At 44.5% G+C, this 20,943-nt stretch overlaps 1 protein-coding gene across 1 annotated transcript in view; it reads left to right on the top strand.

The window, feature by feature from the left end:
- The first annotated feature begins 2,991 nt into the window (after positions 1 to 2,991).
- The window catches only part of LOC122559165 (protein SSUH2 homolog), a 55,439-nt gene continuing 37,487 nt past the window's right edge, over positions 2,992 to 20,943 (top strand). The window contains exons 1-2 of the mRNA XM_043708539.1: positions 2,992 to 3,163; positions 16,100 to 16,161. Coding sequence (XP_043564474.1) covers positions 3,141 to 3,163; positions 16,100 to 16,161 — 85 coding nt within the window. The 5' untranslated portion in view covers positions 2,992 to 3,140. The remainder of the gene's footprint in view (positions 3,164 to 16,099; positions 16,162 to 20,943) is intronic.

Genomic DNA, 20,943 nt, shown 5'->3' with positions numbered 1-20,943 from the left:
TCGAGAGTAGACTGATGGGATGGTAAATGGTTGGGTTGGAGTTGTCCTGGTGATTATGTAGGGGACATACCTGGGCAATTTACCACATAGGTGGGTAGATGCCAGTGTTGTAACTGTACCGGAAGAGCTTGATTAGGGGAGCGGCAGGTTCTGGAGCACAAGTCTCCAATACTATTGCCAGAATGTTGTCAGGACCCATTGCCTTTGCAGTATCCAGTGGCTATTTCTTGATACCATGTAGAGTGAATCAAATTGACTGAAACCTGGTATGTGTGATGCAGTGAACACTGGATGAGGCTGAGATGGATCATCCACTGAACACCTCTGGCTGAAGGTTGTTGCAAATGCTTCAGCCTTATCTTTTACACTGACGTGTTGGGCTCTTCCATCGTTGAGGATAGGGATATTGTGGAGCCTCCTCCTCTTGCGAGTTGTTTAATTGTCCACCACCATTCACAACTGGCTGTGGCAGGACTACAGAGCTTGGATTTGATCCGCTGGTTCTGGGATTGCTTCGCTCTTGGCATCGCTTGGCATGCAACTAATCCTGCTTACATCTCATTTTCAGGTACAGCTGGTGCTGCTCCTGGCATGCCCTTCCTGCACTCTTCACTGAACCAAGGTTGATCCCCTGGCTTGATGATAATGGTTAAGTGGAGGATATGCTAGGTCATGAGGAGTACACTTCTGCTCCTGTTGAAGACCTGCAGTGCCTCATGGAGGCCCAGTCTCGAATGGCTAGGTCTATTCAAAGTGAGTTCCTTTTAACGCAGTGATAGAGCGACAAAACTTAATGTAAAGGTAGAACTCTGGCTCCACAAGGACTGTGTGGTGATTACTCTTCCTGACAGTAGCATGGACAGATGCATCTGCAGCTGGCAGATTGATAAGGGCGTGGTCAAGTATGTTCCTCCCTCTTGTTGGTTCCCTCATTACTTGCTGCAGACCCAGTCTAGCAGCTCTGTCCTTTAGGACTCGACCAGCTCAACCAGCAGTGCTGCTGCCAAGCCACTCTTAATGGTGAACATTGAAACCCCCAACCCAGAGTATATTTTGCCACTCTCGGTGTTTCCTTCAAGTGTTCAACTTGGAGGAATACTGATTCATCAGCCTAGGGAGGTTTCCTTGCCCATGTTTAACCTGAAACCATAAGACTTCATGGTGTCCAGAGTGTTCAGGACTGCCAGGACAACTCCCTCCTGACTGTGTACAACTGTGCCACCTCCTCTGTGGGTCTGTCCTATCGAGGGTTAATATTGGTGATGTCTGTTACATTGTCTGCAATACTGGTGACAAGTATTCATTTGAGACCTCACCCACATCCTCTGATCTCATGCACCAGTTTCCCCTTTGGTCTCCTGTCATGAGACCCCGAATGACTATTTTTAGGGGCTCCTCACTTGGTTAGCCTGGATGATCCGCCTGACTAGTGATAGCCAATCACAAGCTACTGGAATGGGACAGTAAGTCATAACTAGGAGGCTGTTTCAGCACACCGTGTCCATTGCATCCCCTCGGGTTTTATTTCATTTTTATGGGGATTTGGATGTCACTGGCTGGGCCAGCATTGATTGCCCATCCCTAGTTGCCCTTGAGAAGGTGGTGGTGAGCTAACTTCTTGAACCGCTGCAGTCCACCTGCTGCGGGTTGTCCAACAATGCTGTTCGGGAGGGAATCCTAGGATTTTGACCCAGTGACACTGAGGAACCATGATATACCTCCAAGTCAGGATGATAAATGGCTTGGAGGGGAACTTGAAGGTGGTGGCGTTCCCATGTATCTGCTGCCCTTGTCCTTCTAGATGGCAGTGATTGTGTGTTTGCAAGGTGCTATCTGAAGACCTTTGGTGAATTTCTGCAGTGCATCTTGTAAATAGTGCACACTGCCTCTACTGAGCTTTGGTGGGGGGAGGTATTCCATCACACTCCTGACTTGTAAATGAAGAAGGGTTACACCTGAAACACTAACTTCTCCAACTCCTGATGCTGCCTGGCTTGCTGTGTTCTTCCAGCCTCCTGCTTGTCTACTTTGTAAATGATGGACAGGCTTTGGTGAGTTACTTGGCACTGTAATCCTAGCCTCTGACCTGCTCTTGTAACCTCTGTGTTTCTGTGGCAAGTTCGGTTTAGTTTTTACTCAATGGTAACCCCAGGATGTTGACAGTGGGGGATTTAGTGATGGTAACACCATTGAATGTCTACAGGCAATGGTTAGATTGTCTCTTATTGGTGACAGTCACAGCCTGGCCTTTGTGTGGCATGAATGTAACTAGGATCTCATTGCATGGGCTGAAGAGTCTAGGTGTGGGGGAGTGCTGTCTTGCTGTCTCTCTAGAACATCTGTCCATGTGTGGAAATGTGCCAGAGCTGTCTCAGGCTGTAGGTGTGATGCATCCAATATATAAATAGCTGCACTGTTCACCCAGAGAGTGGCAATGTGTGCAAGAGCACAAAATGGGCTTTGGAGGATGCCCACAGTGAGTCAGCACCATGTGTGTTAACTCTGGGATGGGGGAGTCCTGAATTAGAAGGCATAGGTTTAGGTTAGATTAGATTAGATTACTTACAGTGTGGAAACAGGCCCTTCGGCCCAACAAGTCCAATGGGAAAGATTTAAAAGGGGGCAACTTTTTCTCGCAAAGGGTGGTACGTGTATGGAATGAGCTGCCAGAGGAAGCGGGGAGGCTGGTACAACTGCAACATTTAAAAGGCATCTGGATAGGTATATGAATAGGAAGGGTTTGGAGGGATATGGGCCAAGTGCTGGCAAATGGGATTAGATTAATTTAGGAAAACTAGTCGACATGGACAAGTTGGACCGAAGGGTCTGTTTCCATGCTGTACATCTCTATGACTCTAAACTGGGTAGAAGTGCTATAGAACATTGCTGTGATCAGGGAAAGTCAGATCACTTCCGCTGTTCCGCCTTTGGCAGTGTAAGCGATTTGAGCCTCCCCTGAATATTTAATTCTAACTCTGAAAGGCTGCTGTAGTGGAAGGAAGGAGTGGACTAAGGCGTGGAAGACAGCGAGAAATCGAAACTGACTGAGCTCTGGATTGTGTGGAGTGAAACTGACCAGTTCCTGGACGGGGAGGACTGGGTACCGCTGGGCAGCAACACAGACTGAAGGCTCCAAACTAATGGAAAGACAAGCACTGCTCAGGTAAAGCTAAAATAAAAAAAGCAATCAAATCGTGAGGCAACTTTCTCGGAGCGGGCTCAGACCTCCCCTTGTGCTGACAGAGCCCCTGGCTGCAGTAAAAAGCTGGTGGGGGGGGGGGGGTTCTGCATGTTGTTGCAAAATTCCGGTCCAACCGCGACTGCAAAAATGCAACCAGAGTTCCTTGGCTCCTTTCCGTCGCTGTTCCCATTGTCTTCGAGCGGTGGCCTCGGCTTGAACAGGGTCATTGCCAACAGGTAACCGCGGTCCCGACTGCTCTCCAGCTTCCAGCTGGGTCTGAGCTACCAGCGCCCACAGGCGGAGGTATGGACTTGCAGCGATTGGAAGTTACCAGCGCTGAGAGCATTCCAGCAGGGGCCTGAAAAGAAATAAGTTATTCCTCAGTACCAGATGGCTGGGCTTTGAGGAAGGTTTGGATGGCTGGCGAGACTCCTCTCTTTGCGCTGGTTTGGGTGTAGGTAGGGCACGCTCTTGGGAATGGCCATGTTCTGTACCACACAGTGATAAAAGCGGGGCAAAGGAGCCCATTCTGCCCATCGTGTCCTGCGCCATCTCACTGAGCAGTGCGGCTTAGTGCGAAACTCCTGCCTTTTCCCCATAACTCTGCACTTTGTTCCTGCTCGAGTTGTTGCCCAGTACCCTCAGGAGGCGCCACTGTCATCCTCGCCCTTGGATTAGCATCACTTAAGGAGTTTCTTGTGGACCAATGGCAGTATCCCTAGTTCTGAGCCAGGAGGTCTGGCTTGAAGTCCTACCTGCTTCAGAGGTGTGCCATAACCTGTCTGGACAGGTTGATAATAAACACATATTTTTATCATTGTATTTCAAATCTTCCTCCACTGACACGGATCTACTGGGTCCACCTCATTCCAACAACCAGGACTAGCAACACCTCCTGCCTCATTGAACTGAACCCTTACTGCTGCAGGAAATTCTTCTGAACACAAAATGGCTCCCGCAAACTATCCCAATCTACCTATGGGTAATTAACCCCCTCCCCCATCGTACCTACATTTTGATATTTTCACATCTTTATTGTTTCTTTGCAATTGATTGTTCTGCTACGTCCACCCCACTTGTCTCCCTGCTATAGGGAAAATGTTGTGAAACTTAAAAGGGAACAGAAAAGATTTACAAGGATGGTGGGGTTGAGGGTTTGAACTGTCGTGCGAGGCTGATTAGGCTGGGGTTATTTTCCCTGGAGCGTCGGAGGCTGAGGGGTGACCTTATAGAGGTTTTATACAATCATGAGGGACAGGAATAGGGTGAATAACCAAGGTCTTTTTCCTAGGGTAGGGTAGTCGAAATGTGGAGGGCACAAATTTAAGGTGAGAGGGGAAAGATGTAACCCGTGATCTAAAGAGCAGTGGTTTCACACAGAGGCTGGTGCATGTTTGGAACGAGCTGCCAGAGGAGGTGGTGGATTCTGATACAATTACAGCTTTTAACAGGCATCTGAATGGGTGTATGATTAGGAAGGGTTTAGAGTGATATGGGCCAAATGCTGGCAAATGGGACTAGATTAGTTTAGGATATCTGATCGGCATGGGCAAGTTTGGTGAAAGGGTCTGTTTTCATGCTGTACACACCTCTATCACTGTATGACTACACTGAGCAAATTGTTGTACCTTTTCTTATTCCTCAGCTCTGGTCAAATTGATTCTGCCCACATCTGAAACATCCTCTTTCTCTAGTACTACAATACTCTCTTTAACCAAAACACCCCTCTTTTATCTTTTAGCCATCTTTTCAAACACCTTGCAACCAAGGCTATCTAACACCCAGATCTACCCTTCATTCAACCAGGTATCCATTATTTCCACAACATCATAATCCTATAATCCAATTTATACCTGTGACTCCCAATCTTATTAACTATACTCCGTGCATTCACATATATGCAGTGTAACCCTGATTTCAGACAGCATTACTTTCTCCTTTGGAAACTTTGAACACTTCTTCCTGTACACAGTACTCTACAGCAAAACGTATCTCAATTCTGTGTTCTCCAACCTGCAATATTCTCCCAAATCTCATCTTGACTGGCTGGTTGAAAGAAAAGTGTCAGTGTGGCTAAGCCCACCTTGAAGTTCTACTCCCTGAATTAGATCATTTGCTATCTTTCTTTTTTGAAAAACTGCATTTATGTAACATCTCTTGCATCAGTTTAATGTCTCGGTTTGAAAAAAGTAACACCTGTCATAGTACAGCCCCCACTCGATATGGCTCTGAAGTGTCAGACTCAGTTTGATGGTCCAGTCGCAGAGTGGAACTCTGATTCAGAGAACAGAGTGTAAACCATTGAACCAGTGCAGGCATGAGAGTCATTGTGAACATTTCCCAAAGGCTTTTGAAATGCTAAATTATCTCTTATCTGTTCTGTTTTGTGTGACTGTGCTCATTTCTAACTATAGAGGAACCACGATTATCTGAATGAGATGTACAGGCACTATTTCATTCGGATAATTGATTATTCGGTTAATTGATTCAATGCCTCTCCTCTGGGACTCAGAGTTTTCTGAAGTTTCTTTTTTCCTCGCTCTGCCTGTCTTTCTCCCTCTCTCTGACTCAGGGCTTGTTTCTGAGCAGACACACACTTGTGGGTAAGGGACCTGCAGCACTGCTGAAGCCTCCTGCCTCCCCCCAACCCCGTCAACAGGATTGGCACAGCGAGCACTTGCTAAGTCCGCTCCCAGTTCAGGAGACCAGGCAGCTCCCCACCCTTGCCCCCCCCAACCCCGTCCAAACCTGCCTCCCATCCACCCCCACAGTGAGAGAGAGAGAGAGAGAGAGATCAGTCATTTGGAGATGGTGGGCTCCCATTGATGTCCAGGACTGTTCTCAGCAGCATTTCAGTAAGCTGAGATCGTTTTCAATCATTGTAAATAAAAGACCTGAACAGTGTTGGAAACACCCCTTTGATGTAATGTTTCTGTCGGGACCCTGACATCTTCTTCGGATAATTGCTATTCGGATAATCGCGGTTCCTCTGTACGTGTTTCTCACTGTGTTTCTCTGCATACTTGTGCCCTTGTTTTTATGCCCATGTCTCTTTTACGTCTGACTTCCTCTGCCTCTGATTTACATGAATGACTTCCCCTGGTTGCCCAAAATAAGCCTGATTTTTAAGGGGAAAACCCCCCTCACCAGGTTAAAAGCTGCAATCTTGTAATCATTAAATAAGTAGAAAGCTTTTCCAAATAGAATGTAGGTGTACAAATCACAGGGATGAAATACAGATTCATACAGCACAGAAGAAGGCTGTTCAGCTGACCAAGTTTGAGCCTGCTCTCCGAAGCAGCTGTCTAACACAGCCCCAAGTCCCAACTTGTCCACTTCCAATTCATCACCAGTTGCCTTTTGGCAATCTGCATGGAATGTACCACAATACACTTCCACGTCATGTATTCCATAACCTGACAAACCTCTGTTAAGAGCAAAACATTTCTCTTTTGGTCAATTATTTTAAATAGAGTCATAGAGATGTACAGCACAGAAACAGACTCTGTGGTCCAACTTGACCATTGAGACCAGATATCCCAACCCAATCTAGTCCCACCTGCCAGCACTTGGCCCATATCCTTCCAAATCCTTCCTATTCATATACCCATCCAGATGCCTTTTAGATGTTGCAATTGTACCAGCCTCCACCACTTCCTCTGGCAGCTCATTCCATACACATACTACCCTCTATGTGAAAAAGTTGCCCCTTAGGTCCCTTTTATTTCTTTCCCATCTCACTCTAAACCTGTACCCTCTACTTTTGCACTCCTCTATCCCAGGGAAAATACCTTATCTATTTATCTTATCCATGCCCCTCATGATTTCATAAGCCTCTATAAGGTCACCCCCCAACCTTCGACGCTCCATGGAAAACAGCACCAGTCTATCCAGCCTCTCCCTATTGCTACAACCTTGGCAACAGCCTTGTAAATCTTTTCTGAGTCCTTTCAAGTTTCACAACATCCTTCCGATAGTAAGGAGACTAGAATTGCATGCAATATTCTGAAAGTGGCCTAACCAATGTCCTGTACAGCTGTAACATGACTTCCCATGTATAAATCTATAGCCTTTTGTGCTCATCCCTTTCCCTAGGGCACAACTTTTTCCTATTTGCTGCATTAAAGCCCCCTCATAATTTAGACAACTCTGTTAAATCTCTCCTTAACCTTCACTGCTCTAAGCAGCTTTACACAAAGCTGTGCTCTTTTATCCTGGTTAACCTCTTCTGTCGCCTCTCTGATACCTTGATGCCACTACTAATATTTATGCCCAGGTTTAAACTCCAGAACTGAGGCTTAACTAGTGATTTTATTTCAACATATATTATGGGATGCAGGCTTCACGTTATTATCTGTCCTTAATCAGCCTGGAGAAGGGATTGGTTAGCCTCCTTTTGAACCACTGGAGTCTTTGTGGGGTCAATGCTGCTAAGAAGGCGGCTCTAGGATTTTGATCTAGCAATGGCGAAAGAATAGCTAAGCCATGATAGTACATGGCTTGGAGGGGTGTTTGTAGGTGATGGTATTCCCATTTGTTTGCTGCTTTTGTCCTTCCAGATGATTGAGATCATAAGATCTGTAGATGGAAGAGCCCATGGACATTCTTCAATGAGTTCATGGCTGATCTGATGATCCCCAACTCCACTTTCCTGCCTTTTCCACATAACTCTTGATTCCCCTTAAAATCAGTCAATCTCAGCCTTGAATGTACTTAACACAGCCTCATCAGCCATCTGTGGTGAAGAATTTCACAGAGGACCTACCCTCTGAGAGAAGAAATTGCTCCTCATCTCGGCCTTAAACGTACGACCTCTTACTCTGATGTCCTCTGCCATAAGGGGAAACCAGCTTTCAGTATTTACTCTGTTAAGCCCCCTAAGAATCCTTAATGTTTCAATCAGGTCGCCTCTCATTCTTCTAAGTTCCAATACATGCTTAACCTACTCAACCTCTCCTCATAAGATACGCCCTCCATACCTGGTTTCAGCTGAGTGAACCATCTCTGGACTGTTTCCAATGCCAGTACATTACTTGACCACCCCATCTCAGCTCCTATGTTGCTGAACATGTATGCCTTTAATCTTGCCAGACATGACTATTCCCACACAATCCTGGACACCTCCTTGCATTCTGACTTGAGGTCATACAATACTCTCTTGCCCATAACTGAATTTGCAATAGGCTCTGTTCATCCATAACCCCAGTCGACATTGGCTCCACATCAAATGCTTTGGCTTTAAAATTCTCTTCCTGGTTTTCTAATTTCTCCACTACCTCACTCCTCCCTCCCTCTAATTTCCTGTGATCCTCAGCGATTTCCTTTAATTCTGGCATTTGGAGCATCTTCATGACTACCATGGGTCACAATGCCTTCAGTTCCTAGGCCATAATTACTGGAATTTACTTCCTTAAGTTTTTGCAACTCTCAATCCCTCAAACTGCATTAATATTGCCTTGCAGCATTGTGCCATTTTTTTTCTCATGTCTCTGTGAGACACATTTCTTACCCACTATGTAAATACAAAGTGTCTTATTGTCTCGTGTTTAGTTTCACAAAAATAAGCTCGAAGGTTTATATGTTCCTGACAATTATTTTAAACACCTTTCATAATGTCGCCTTCATTCACAGTAGCTAGCGATATACTCATGTATGTCACTTTCAGGAACAATTGACTGCCATCTATAAAGTTCCAATGTGCAATACTTACACAAGAACATCTGCTCATTAACACATTGTAAACCACACTCAAAACTCTTGGCAGAGTATAGATGTTAGTTTGCGGTATTAACACAACTAAATCCAAAGCAGAAACTGCAACAAGTTGCATCTATCATGAGTCTGCCCATGGCCTTCTAATGTCAGCTACTCATTTCCTCACCATGCAGTGTGATGCCACAGTTTGCATTAGGTGCAAAGTTCACAATTGTACTTGATGTACTCAGGCCTCGTTATTTAAAAAAGAATAGAACGTTCCTAATGCCGAATCCTGAAGGGTCTTATTTTGAATTTCTAATAGGAAAGTCATCCATTTATCATTACTTTCTACTTCTTGTCCTTAACCAGTTAGCTAACAGGTTGCCACTGTCATTTTAACATTATACCCTTCTATATTCCATCTAAGTACTTTGGTGGAATGTAGAAGTAGTACTTTATCAATTATCTTTTTAAATTCTATATATATGTGTAACATTTACTGCACTTGCATTCCAGAGAGCATTGGATGATTTTTTTTTGGATAGAAATGATATGTAAGAATATGGGGAAAAGGCACTGGGTAATGGAACTGGAGCTGACATGATGGGGCTAATGGAGCACAGAACTCAATCAGGTTAGTCAGCCATATTTTAACAAAATCTGTGCTGGCTGTCCATTCGTCCCCAAAGAAGGATTGATTTTGTGGTTGTTTTTCAGACTGGAGGCCTTTGACCAGTGGAGTGCCACAAGGATCGCTGCTGGGTCCACTACTTTTCATCACTTAGATAAATGATTTGGATGTGAACATAGGAGGTATAGTTAGTAAGTTTGCAGATGACACTAAAATTGGAGGTGGAGTGGACAGCGAAGAGGGTTACCTCAGATCACAACAGGATCTGGACCAGATGGGCCAATGGGCTGAGGAGTGGCAGATGAAGTTTAATTTAGATAAATGTGAGGTGGTCTCCTTCCTATCGGAAAGATGTTGTGAAACTTGAAAGGGTTCAGAAAAGATTTACAAGGATGTTGCCAGGGTTGGAGGATCTGAGCTACAGGGAGAGGCTGAACAGGCTGGGCCTGTTTTCCTTGGAGCGTCGGAGGCTGAGGAGTGACCTCATAGAGCTTTATAAAATCATAAGGGACATGGATAGGATAAATAGACAAAGTCTTTTCCCTGGGGTGGGGGAGTGCAGAAGTAGAGGGCATAGGTTTAGGGTGAGAGGGGAAAGATATAAAAGTGATCTAAGGGGAAATGTTTTCACGCAGAGGGTGGAGCATGTATGGAATGAGCTGCCAGAGGAAGTGGTGGAGGCTGGTACAATTATAACATTTAAAAGGCATCTAGATGGGTATATGAATAGGAAGGGTTTGGAGGGATATGGGCTGGGTGCTGGCAGGTGGGACTAGATTGGGTTGGAATATCTGGTCAACATGGACGGGTTGGACCAAATGGTCTGTTTCCATGCTGTACATCTCTATGACTCTATGGCTCTCTAATTGTCTTTAATTTTCCCACTGACACTGAGTGGCCTATGGTTACTAGCTATGGCGTCTCTCCCTTTTTTGACTTGTGGTGTAATATTTGCATTATCAACATCTTAAGAGTTACTACTGATCAAAAACTGATCAGCCATTCTGTGGCTGCATGTGTAGGTCCGAGGTTAAGAAACCTTGTGAGTAACTCAACTTGTGACTGACTAAAAGCCTGTCCATATTCTGAGGCACAAGTAAAGTGGGTGATGAATTGCTCATCACTTGCCTGAATGAGTAAGCCTCCAGTATTACTCAAAAAGCTCAACACCATCTAAGACAAAGCAGACCTCCTTGATTGATGCCTTCTCCATGCTCTTAAGTAATCACACCTTCCACACTGATGCACAGTGAGAGCAGTATATACCATTTACAGGTTGCACTGCAGCAACTCACTATAGCTTCCTGAACAGCATCTATCAAATCTGTGACCTTGATCACTGAGAGGGATAAAGCTAGTAGACACTTTGGAACACCATCATATGTATGTTCCCCTCCAAGTCACACCATCCTGACTTGGGAGCTATATTGTTGTTTCCTCACTGTTGCTAGGTCAAAATCCAGGAATTCCCTCCCTAACAGCACTGCGGGTGCTATATAACGTGTACTGCAGTAGTTTAAGAAAGTGTCTCACTATCCCTACACAATAATTCATCACCTGTAAAAACTTTATATTGCAGATTCATTGTTTTTTTGGGCAATCTGTTTCCAGTTTCCCCATACCAGATCCCTTCTCAAATCACTAAAGTTAGATCTCTTCCAGGTTGGGCATTTTATTCTGTGTCCTCTTCTGTAATTGTTTTAAACATAATTAGTTTACGATCACATTAGACAATCGTTCTCCCAATTGCCCCCACCCCTTAATTTTCTGGAACTAATTCCAACATTGCTTCCTTGCTTAATGCCGAAAAGTAAATGAATTTCAGAAATTCTGCTGTGGACATTTTAGGAATTCTTCACCCTCCTGACTCTTTATTCTGTTTCCCACTCTTCCCCCTCACTATATCAAATCTATCCAGTCATTCTCAACAGAGGCCATATGACCCCCTTAGGGGCCCTGGCACATTTGAAGGGGGTCACAGACTGTTCAATAATAAATGATTTTCTGTCTATCTGTTCGTGTAAATTTACATTTTGCTCAAATTTGTTTGCACATCAGCTTCTGTTCTTCCTACTCACTCCCTACAGTTCCTATATGCCATTCCAGGCTTTTTACTATGAGTAAATTCCCTAATACTAAATTTTTGGATCAAAATCTCCTCAATGGAAATTTTAAGACTTCCATCAAATTCCCCCTCGTTCTCCTCAGAGAGTAAAGTCCTGGGATTGACAAGGTTTCACCATAAGAGTTATAAAGAAAGCAATAGTCCAGTATGATTAGGATCTCTGGAAGGGTGACTCCAATTACTTACCTCTCATGGCCTGGTGACTTTAAGGAGAAAGTCACATTCTTTTCTCAGGAAAGATATCTGGAATGAGTGGATTGCCTGATGAGGAAAGGCTGGACAGGCTAGGAATTTAGGGGAGTCAGGGGGACTTAATTGAACCAGTGAAAATTCCTCAGGAAGTTTGAGAATCGAGAACTAAGCATTTAAAAATAAATTTTGCCCATTTAAGACAGATGAGGAAAAATATTTGTCTCTAAGGGTTGTGAATCTTTGCCTTCCTCAAAAGGGCAGTGGATGCAGAATCTTGAATTGTTTCAAGGTAGAGGTGGATAGATTCTTGATTACTACATTATCAGAGGTTTTCAGTACTGTACAGGTGAAATTAAAATCAGATCAACCATCATTTTATTAGAGTCATAGATTCATAGAGATGTACAGCACGGAAACAGACCCTTCGGTCCAACCCGTTCATGCCGACCAGATCTAGTCCCAATCTAGTCCCACCTGCCAGCACCCGGCCCATATCCCTCCAAACCCTTCCTATTCATATACCCATCTAAATGCCTCTTAAATGTTACAATTGTACCAGCCTCCACCACTTCCTCTGGTAGCTCATTCTGTACTTGCACCACCCTCTGCGTGGAAAAGTTGCCCCTTGGGTCTCTTTTATATCTTTCCCCTCTCACCCTAAACCTATGCCCTCTAGTTTTGCACTCCCTGACCCCAGGGAAAAGACCTTGTCTATTTATGCCCCTCATAATTTTATAAACTTCTGTAAGGTCACCCCTCAGCCTCCGACACTCCAGGGAAAACAGCCCCAGCCTGTTCAGCGTCTCCCTATAGCTCAAATCTTCCAACCCTGTCAATATCCTTGTAAATCTTTTTTGAACCCTTTCAAATTTCACAACATCTTTCTGCTGGGAAGGAGACCGGAATTGCATGCAATCTTCCAAAAGTGGCCTAACCAATGTCCTGTACAGCCGCAACATGACCTCCTAACTCCTGTACTCAATACTCTGACCAATAAAGGAAAGCATACCAAATGCCTTCTTCACTATCCTATCTACCTGCGACACCACTTTCAAGAAGCTATGAACCTGCACTCCAAGGTCTCTTTGTTCAGCAACACTCCCTGGGACCTTACCATTAAGTGTACAAGTCCTGCTAAAATTTGCTTTCCCAAAATGCAGCACCTCGCTGAATTAAACTCCATCTGCCAATGGCCCATCTGATCAAGATCCCGTTGTAATCTGAGGTAACCTTCTTTGCTGTCCATTACACCTCAAATTTTGGCGTCATCTGCAAACAAACTGACTATACTTCTGAAGCTCACATCAAAATCATTTATATAAATGATGAAAAGTAATGGACCCAGCACCGATCCTTGTGACAATCCACTGGTCACCAGCCTCCAGTCTGAAAAACAACCCTCCACCACCACTTTCAATCTTCTACTTTTGAGCCAGTTCTGTATCCAAATGGCTAGTTCTCCCTGTATTCCATGAGATCTAACCTTGCTTACCAGTCTCCCATGGGGAACCTTGTCGAATGCCTTACTGAAGTCCATATAGATCACATCCACCGCTCGGGCCTCATCAATCCTCTTTGTTACTTCTTCAAAAAACTGAATCAAATTTGTGAGACATGATTTCCCATGGACAAAACCATGTTGACTATCCCTAATCAGTCCTTGCCTTTCCAAATACTTGTACATCCTTTCCCTCAGGATTCCCTCCAACAACTTGCCCACCACCGATGCCTCAGGATTCCCTCCAACAACTTGCCCACCACCGATGTCAGGCTTACTGGTCTATAGTTCCCTGACGTGTCCTTACTACCCTTCTTAAAGAGTGGCACCACGTTAGCCAACCTCCAGTCTTCCGGCACCTCACCTGTGACTATCGATGATACAAAAGCTTCCCACAGAGTTCTAGGGTATACCTGATCAGGTCCTGGGCATTTATCTACTTTTATGCTTTTCAAGACATCCAGCACTTCCTCCTCTATAATATGAACATTTTTCAAGATGTCACCATCTATTTCCCTACATTGTATATCTTCCATGTCCTTTTCCACAGTAAATACTGATGCAAAATACTTGTTTAGTATCTGCCCCATCTCCTGCGGCTCCACACAAAGGCCGCCTTGCTGATCTTTGAGGGACCCCTTTGTCCTTAATGTATATGTTAAAAACCTTTTGGATTCTCCTTAACTCTATTTGCCAAAGCTATCTCATGTCCCCGTTTTGCCCTCCTGATTTCCCTCTTAAGTATACTCCTACTGCCATTATACTCTTCTAAGGATTCACTCGATCTATCCTGTCTATACCTGACATCTGCTTCCTTCTTCTTCTTAACCAAATCCTAAATTTCTTTAGTCATCCAGCATTCCCTACACCTACCAGCCTTCCCTTTCACCCTGACAGGAATATACTTTCTCTGGATTCTTGTTATCTCATTTCTGAAGGCTTCCCATTTTCCAGCCGTCCCTTTACCTGCAAACATCTGCCCCTAATCAGCTTTTGAAAGTTCTTGCCTAATCCCGTCAAAATTGACCTGTCTCCAGTTTAGAACTTCAGCTTTTAGATCTGGTCTATCCTTTTCCATCACTATTTTAAATTTAATAGAATTAAGGTCGCTAGCACCAAAGTGCTCCCCCAATGACACCTCAGTCACCTGCCCTGCCTTATTTCCCAAGAGTAGGTCAATTGAATGACATTGAATGGCAGAGCAGGTTCAAAGGGTGGAGTAGCCTACTTTTGTTCATATGAACCAATGTGGATGCACAGGAGTCTTGACTCAAGGAATGGAAAGTTCAAAGAAGAGACTTCAGAGGTTTGGAGCAAGTCCCACAGTTAGGGAGAGGTGTGAAATCACAGAGACCAGTCCTCTTTCCTGTGTTTTCAAGTTTAAACTCATGACATTTTCACTTCTTCTACTTAAACTCCTCACACTTATCATGATTTATATTTTCTGTTTCTTTTCTCCTTGTTTGTATTGCTGATCCATTTCTTGATATCCTTCCTCTTCATTTTTCCTGCCTTCTTCCTTCCCGTACCCGACTTTAGTTTTCAACACCTGTTCCTGTTTCCATGATTTCCAGCTTGTCTTGGTCAGTTTTGCTGGAAAACGGTACCGAAACACTCCAGGTCAGAATGATCCAAAAATACTTTCTTGGCCTCCGGGCATCCCAAACTACTTTACTGATGATGAGGTACTTTTGGAAGTTTACTCAGTGTTGTAGTTTAGGAAACACATCAGCCAATTCTCACTCAGCAAGTTCCCACAAACTGCATTGTGATATAACCTAATAACCCATGTGAGTTCATTGAGGGATGGACTGGCCAGGACACCAATAAACAGTCACCTGCTTAATCTGTAAATGTGTTGCAGAAGATCTCTTGCATGCAACTTAAATCCAGTTTAGCATCTCAGCTGAAAGACAATACCTCCAGCAGTGAAGCACTTCCTCAGGGCTAGAACATGCGCTGTTGTCTTTACAGTGGGACTCAAATCTGAAATCTTTTAACTCTGAATGAGGAGTGGTATTTCTGAGTCACAACTGATGCTGAAGTATAGTATACAGCCACGGTAAATGAACAGGAAAAAAATTCCTGACCCCACATTCCTATTACATCTTGGTTAGGTCAAGTACAGGTTAGGTGCTGGGTCAAGCTCCTCACACACTACCTGACAATGTATGTCCATCTCAAATTCAGGAGATCCTACCCCCGGGGACAATGGAGTTGCATGTGTATCAGTGCCATCTTGGTAACTGCTGCATGCTCAGTGGTTGCTGTAGGTTTGAGACCATTGGGAACAGCATTAAAACTGGAGTAGTGACCAGGTGAGGTTTGTGCAGTGTATCAGTTTGAGTTGGATTCAAACCCAGACCTAAGACTGGTTTTTTATATAAATGAAGAAGGACAGAATAGATCTCCCCAATACCCTGGCTAATATTTGACTTTGAACCAAAATCAGCTAAACACTTTACCTGACCATTTACTTCATTCCTGTATATGGGATCTTGCAACATGCAAATTCATTGCTGCATTGCAGCAGCAAAGTGCTCTGGAACATCCTGAGCTCATGAAAAGGGCTACATAAAATGCAAATGTATTTTGCTTCTTTTAAGATCCTTATTTCTCTTTTGGTTGATGGTAGGAAATACTTGTCATAAAAAGGAGTTTTTTTTCTTGTGTGTTCCCAGTATCATCAGACCAGGCTTGTTGTATGAATGATGTGGAATGAGTGCAGTATGCTGCTTCAATTCACACCGATCAGTTCCTGTGTTTCTGTTTCAGTGCCACTGGACCCCAGGACAGCTATGGATCCACACCACCCCAGCCTGATCCAGCAGCTTCAGGTAAAGCATCGGCGAGGTCTGAATTCTTTTAAAAGTGTTAAATGGCTATGACATGTGTGGAGGGACACACCCAGGAAGCACATCTGTGGCAGTTGTGGGTTGTTTACTGGGAATGGCTGTCTCTACTGGGAATCTCTGATCCTACTATTAGCCTTTCACCGAGTTTCTTTTTGTGACAGGATAATAGGAAATTCAGTGGAAACATTTAATTAAATGTTTTCCACTTTATTTTTAACCAGTTGTGTGGATTTTGAACAATGGCAAACCCGCTTAACAGGAGCGCCCTGTTCAAGGAACGGTCACAAAGCTATGACTGATCAGCACGGTGGCTCAGTGGTTAGCACTGCTGTTTTATAGTACTAGGGACCCAGGTTCAACCCACAGGCGACTGTCTGTGTGCAGTTAGCACCTGCTCCCCATAATTTACATGGGTTTCCTCCGGTTTTCCCTCTCCATCCAAAGATGTGCAGGCTAGGGTTGTTTGGATGTGCTAAATTACCCATCGTGTCCAGGGATACACAAGCTAGGTGGATTAGCCTTAGGAAATGCAGGTTTGCAGGGATAGGGTAGGGGGCTGAGTCTGGGAGGGATGATCTTTGAAGAGGTAATGTGGACTCGATGGGCCGAACGGCCTGCTTCCCCACTGTAGGGATTTATGATGTGTCCTTAGGGGAGTTGAGGTATAATAGGGCATTGCAGAGCGAGGACCAGTATGGGGCTGACCTGGCACTACAACAATCTGTGTTTATATGACTCCTTCACAACATCCCAAGGCTCTTCTAAGAAACCTTGTCAAGCAAGATTTGAAAACTGTCACATAAGGAGATGTTAGAGCAGGTAACCTGAAGTTTATTCAAAAAGATAAGTTTAAAGAACATATTAGAGGTGGAGAGAGAAATCAAGAGCCGGAGAGGGGATGCCAGAGTTTCGGCGACTCAAGATACAACCATTTATAGTGGATGAGCAAGTGTGGAGATCTGTGTTTGATAACAAGAACCTAGAGCAGCAGAGCAAGGAACTTTTAGTGAATGCTTCATCATTTGATGTGAGAGAAGGGACATCGTCTCTACTCAAATGAAGGAGCAATTGAGTAGAGCAGCTGTCTGTGGTTTTCAGGGTGTTCTAGGTAGAACCCTCTCTCCTGATGGCAAACCAATGGCCCTTATGTATGTCGGATGTTGACTGGATGAAGCAGAGCTGTGATGCCCAAGCCTTTCCCCTCCCTAATGGATGCCTAGCTGGCTGACTCGCTCTCCCCGGCTCAGACGTGAGTAATGGCTGCTCAGGAGAGGTACTGGTGAGTCACCAGCAGCTGTGAACCACGTGAGGGACCAACACCTGAGGAAGGGGAAGAGAAGTACGCTAGGAAACCGTTCCGAGTTATGGAAGTGATTCCCTCCTGGGGCACGGCCAACCTGTTCAGCCGCACCTTAGTCGGGTATACGGCACAGGAACTGGTCATTGGTCCCAACCAAGCCAGGTGGGAGCTGATGATCCTCCCTACTCTTATCCTTTCCTACCTAAATCTATCACCATGTTCATCTCCTTCTCCCTCAGTCTCACCTTAAATTATTTGTTTTAACCGCTCTCACTGTGAAAACAAGATCCCCCACTTTCACCAGTCTTTGGGTGAAGATGTTCCTTCTGAATTCACTGTTGGGGTTTTTGGTAACTATCTAATGTTGATGAGATTGAGTTATGCCGTACCCCTCAAAGAAACATCTTCTTTGTACCTACTCTGTTGAAACTATTATAATTTTAAAGACCTGTCTTAAATCCAACCTCTTCCTCCTTCATTCAAAAAAGACCCAGGCTGTCAGCCCTTTCCTGATAAATTCTTGGTTTCATCACCCGAGGTTGGCAAAGGCTGAGTGGGGGACGGAGAGGGAAATTCTGATTTGGTTACACTTAATATCCTGTTCAAAGTTAAACATGACTTCCAGCCCATTGACATCTACGTGGGCTTGAAAGTATTGGAGAAGAAGCAGAAACCAGACAAGCTTGTGAATTTGCCTGAGTCTGTTACGGTTCAGCTAATGACAGAAATTTGCGGTTGGAATGTGTAGGCAAACAATATGGTGTTTTTTGTGCATATCTGTGCATATGTTTCACATTGAATAAGCTGCTGTGGTTTTTTGTGCTAAGCTGGCCGTTACATCATGTGGTTTGGACCCAAAACAACCTCAAGCATGTGTTCAATTGACGGATATTGTCTGAGAGGTTGATCTCTCAATCTTTTGAGAGACTTTTCCGGCTGGGGGGGGTTTGCTTATAAGAAAATGGAGGGGAATTACGAAAACATGGTTGTCATTGTCAGGAATAAGGTGAAGTCAGCAACTGGAGTCTCTGCGGAAACCTACTCCCAGTTATATTTCCCCAGTTTATTCGTAGTTTAACACAAATGCAGTTAAACTAATGCAGTTAAACTCTCTGAATGTAGAGTGGATGAACAGAAGAAAGAGTTCCCCTTTACTGTGGTTGCCTTTCTGTGGAGCTGTAATATGGTGAGAGACAGTACACCTGTCACAATTTCCTGCAATAAACGGTTGACTGAGGCTGCTTGGTCAGGATAAATGCCCACTGAATTCTAAAGTGAAGGGTTTACTCCACAATCTGGATTTCTCCTATTGCAGAGGACCTTCAATTGTGAAGGTTGTGAGTCGTGCATAGGAGTGTGAAATCATTGCCACAATTTCCCAACCCTTAATTCTGGGGTCACTGTGTTTCTTGTTGTTGTGAACCTAGTGAAGTGCTTCCCAAAGTAGAGGTCCGGACCCCACATTTTTAGCTAAAGTCTTTGTGGTTATAAACGCGTACATCTCTGTGCTGCCTCTCTGACAGGGGCCTGTGCTCAGAGGCTTCCCCACCAATTCTCACTGGTTTCCCTCCCCCCTGCTTCATCAAGGGGCTTCTCTGCCCTCCCCCACCCCACCAGTCCCACTGGTCGCACCCTCGCTGACCACTCTCTCACTGAAGGGGATCACAACAAATTTTGGAGGCTCAAAATTGAGTCACAGTTGGGGAAAAAGTTAGGCCTAGAGCCTGATAACTTACCCACATGATTTTGCCGGCAATGCTCAGTGACAACCAGCAGGAGGCAGGCGTGGATAAGTTAACATGTAGTTCTCTTTTACCTGATGTGTACCGTAATGAGAGATCATGCTTCGGGTGTGTTTTCCTTGGTCATTCCTGCCAAGGTTACTATTTATTGACATCCCTACTTGGATGCAACTGAGTTACTTGGTGAGTCATTCATGACAATTCGGAATTAATTGCATTGGCTCAAGACAGATCAGGTGTGCGTGATAGATTTCCTTCCCTGAAAGAGATCATTAAACCAACTGGATTTTAACAATAATTCTACCAGCTTCACAGCTATGATGCCAGCCTACTGTGTTTCCAGTTTTATTTTCTCAAACTGCCTTGGTGGGGTTTGAGCTTGAGACTTTTTTTTGTCTGTGTTGTCCAGGTCTCTTAATTGCTGAACGATTATGGCTTGGATTGAGGCTTTATCAGAGGACAGGAGAAAGTGAGGACTGCAGATGCTGGAGATCAGAGCTTAACAATGTGTTGCTGGAAAAGCGCAGCAGGTCAGGCAGCATCAAAGGAACAGGAGAATTGACATTTCGGGCCTTCCTGAAGAAGGGCTTATGCCCGAAACGTTGATTCTCCTGTTCCTTTGCTGCCTGACCTGCTGCACTATATCAGAGGACAGCCATGTCTGGGTTCCTGTGCCGAGCATATAAGCACATGTTCTTATGAGACAGAATTTCACTGGTCTAAACTTGATAGCAAAGATGATTTAAAATCACTGTTATATCCAATGCTACAGACAACAGAGGGCTGTTCTCTGAGAGACCAAAGAAACCGTAATGATTGTAACGAGACCAGCCAAGGGTCCTCACTGAATACAAGTTCCTTGATTGGAGCTGTTAATCTGGTCCAATCAGGAAGCCCTGGCTGACAGATTTAAGCAGAGTTTCTAAAAAATAAGCACTACCGCACTTAGGTGGTAGTGTGGGGGGTTAAATAAAAAAAAACAGGAGCGTAGCGAAAAAAAAGAGAAAAAAAAATTAAGCAGAGTTTCTGTTCATTCTGAGAGCTGGTTCTGAGGAAGCCAGACCAGTGTTGAGTGTAAATAAAGGGTGACTTGGTGACAGGAAACCAGTTTCTGTGGGGCTATCTCAGAGAGCAAAGGCTGAATTGTCCCAAAAATGCTGTGTGACATCAGCAAACCAAGTGGACAAGTGCAGATAACTGAGGCTTAATTGGCTGCACACCGTGAATTGCTCCTTGGAAAAGACATGGAGGTGACTGGCTTGTGGTGTTTATACTCCAGAGATCTGGATAATGTTCTGGTTTGAATCCCACCATGGGAGATGGTGAAAGTTGAATGATTTCAAAAATCTGGAATTAAGAGTCTAATGATGACCATGAATCCATTGTCAACTGTTGGAAAACCCCATGTGATTCACTCATTTTCTTCAGGGCAGGAAAATACCATCCTTACCTGAACAACTTTTCTTTCCAATCCTCCCACTTTCTCCAAACAAAAGGAGTAGCCATGGGCTACAACACGGACATCTACTACAAACCAACCGACTCCCACAGCTACCTGGACTACACCTCCTCCCATCCTGCCCCCTGTAAAAACGCCATCCCATTCTCCCAATTCCTTCGTCTCCGCCGCATCTGCTCTCAGGAGGACCAGTCCAAAATACATACAACACAGATGGCCTCCTTCTTCAAGGACCGCAATTTCCCCCCCGACGTGGTCGACGG

Source organism: Chiloscyllium plagiosum, chromosome 18, assembly GCF_004010195.1.
Source record: "Chiloscyllium plagiosum isolate BGI_BamShark_2017 chromosome 18, ASM401019v2, whole genome shotgun sequence".
In the NCBI taxonomy this organism is placed as follows: Eukaryota; Metazoa; Chordata; class Chondrichthyes; order Orectolobiformes; family Hemiscylliidae; genus Chiloscyllium; species Chiloscyllium plagiosum.
Note: the sequence above shows the minus strand (reverse complement) of the source record. Positions and strands in the feature narration are given on the sequence as shown.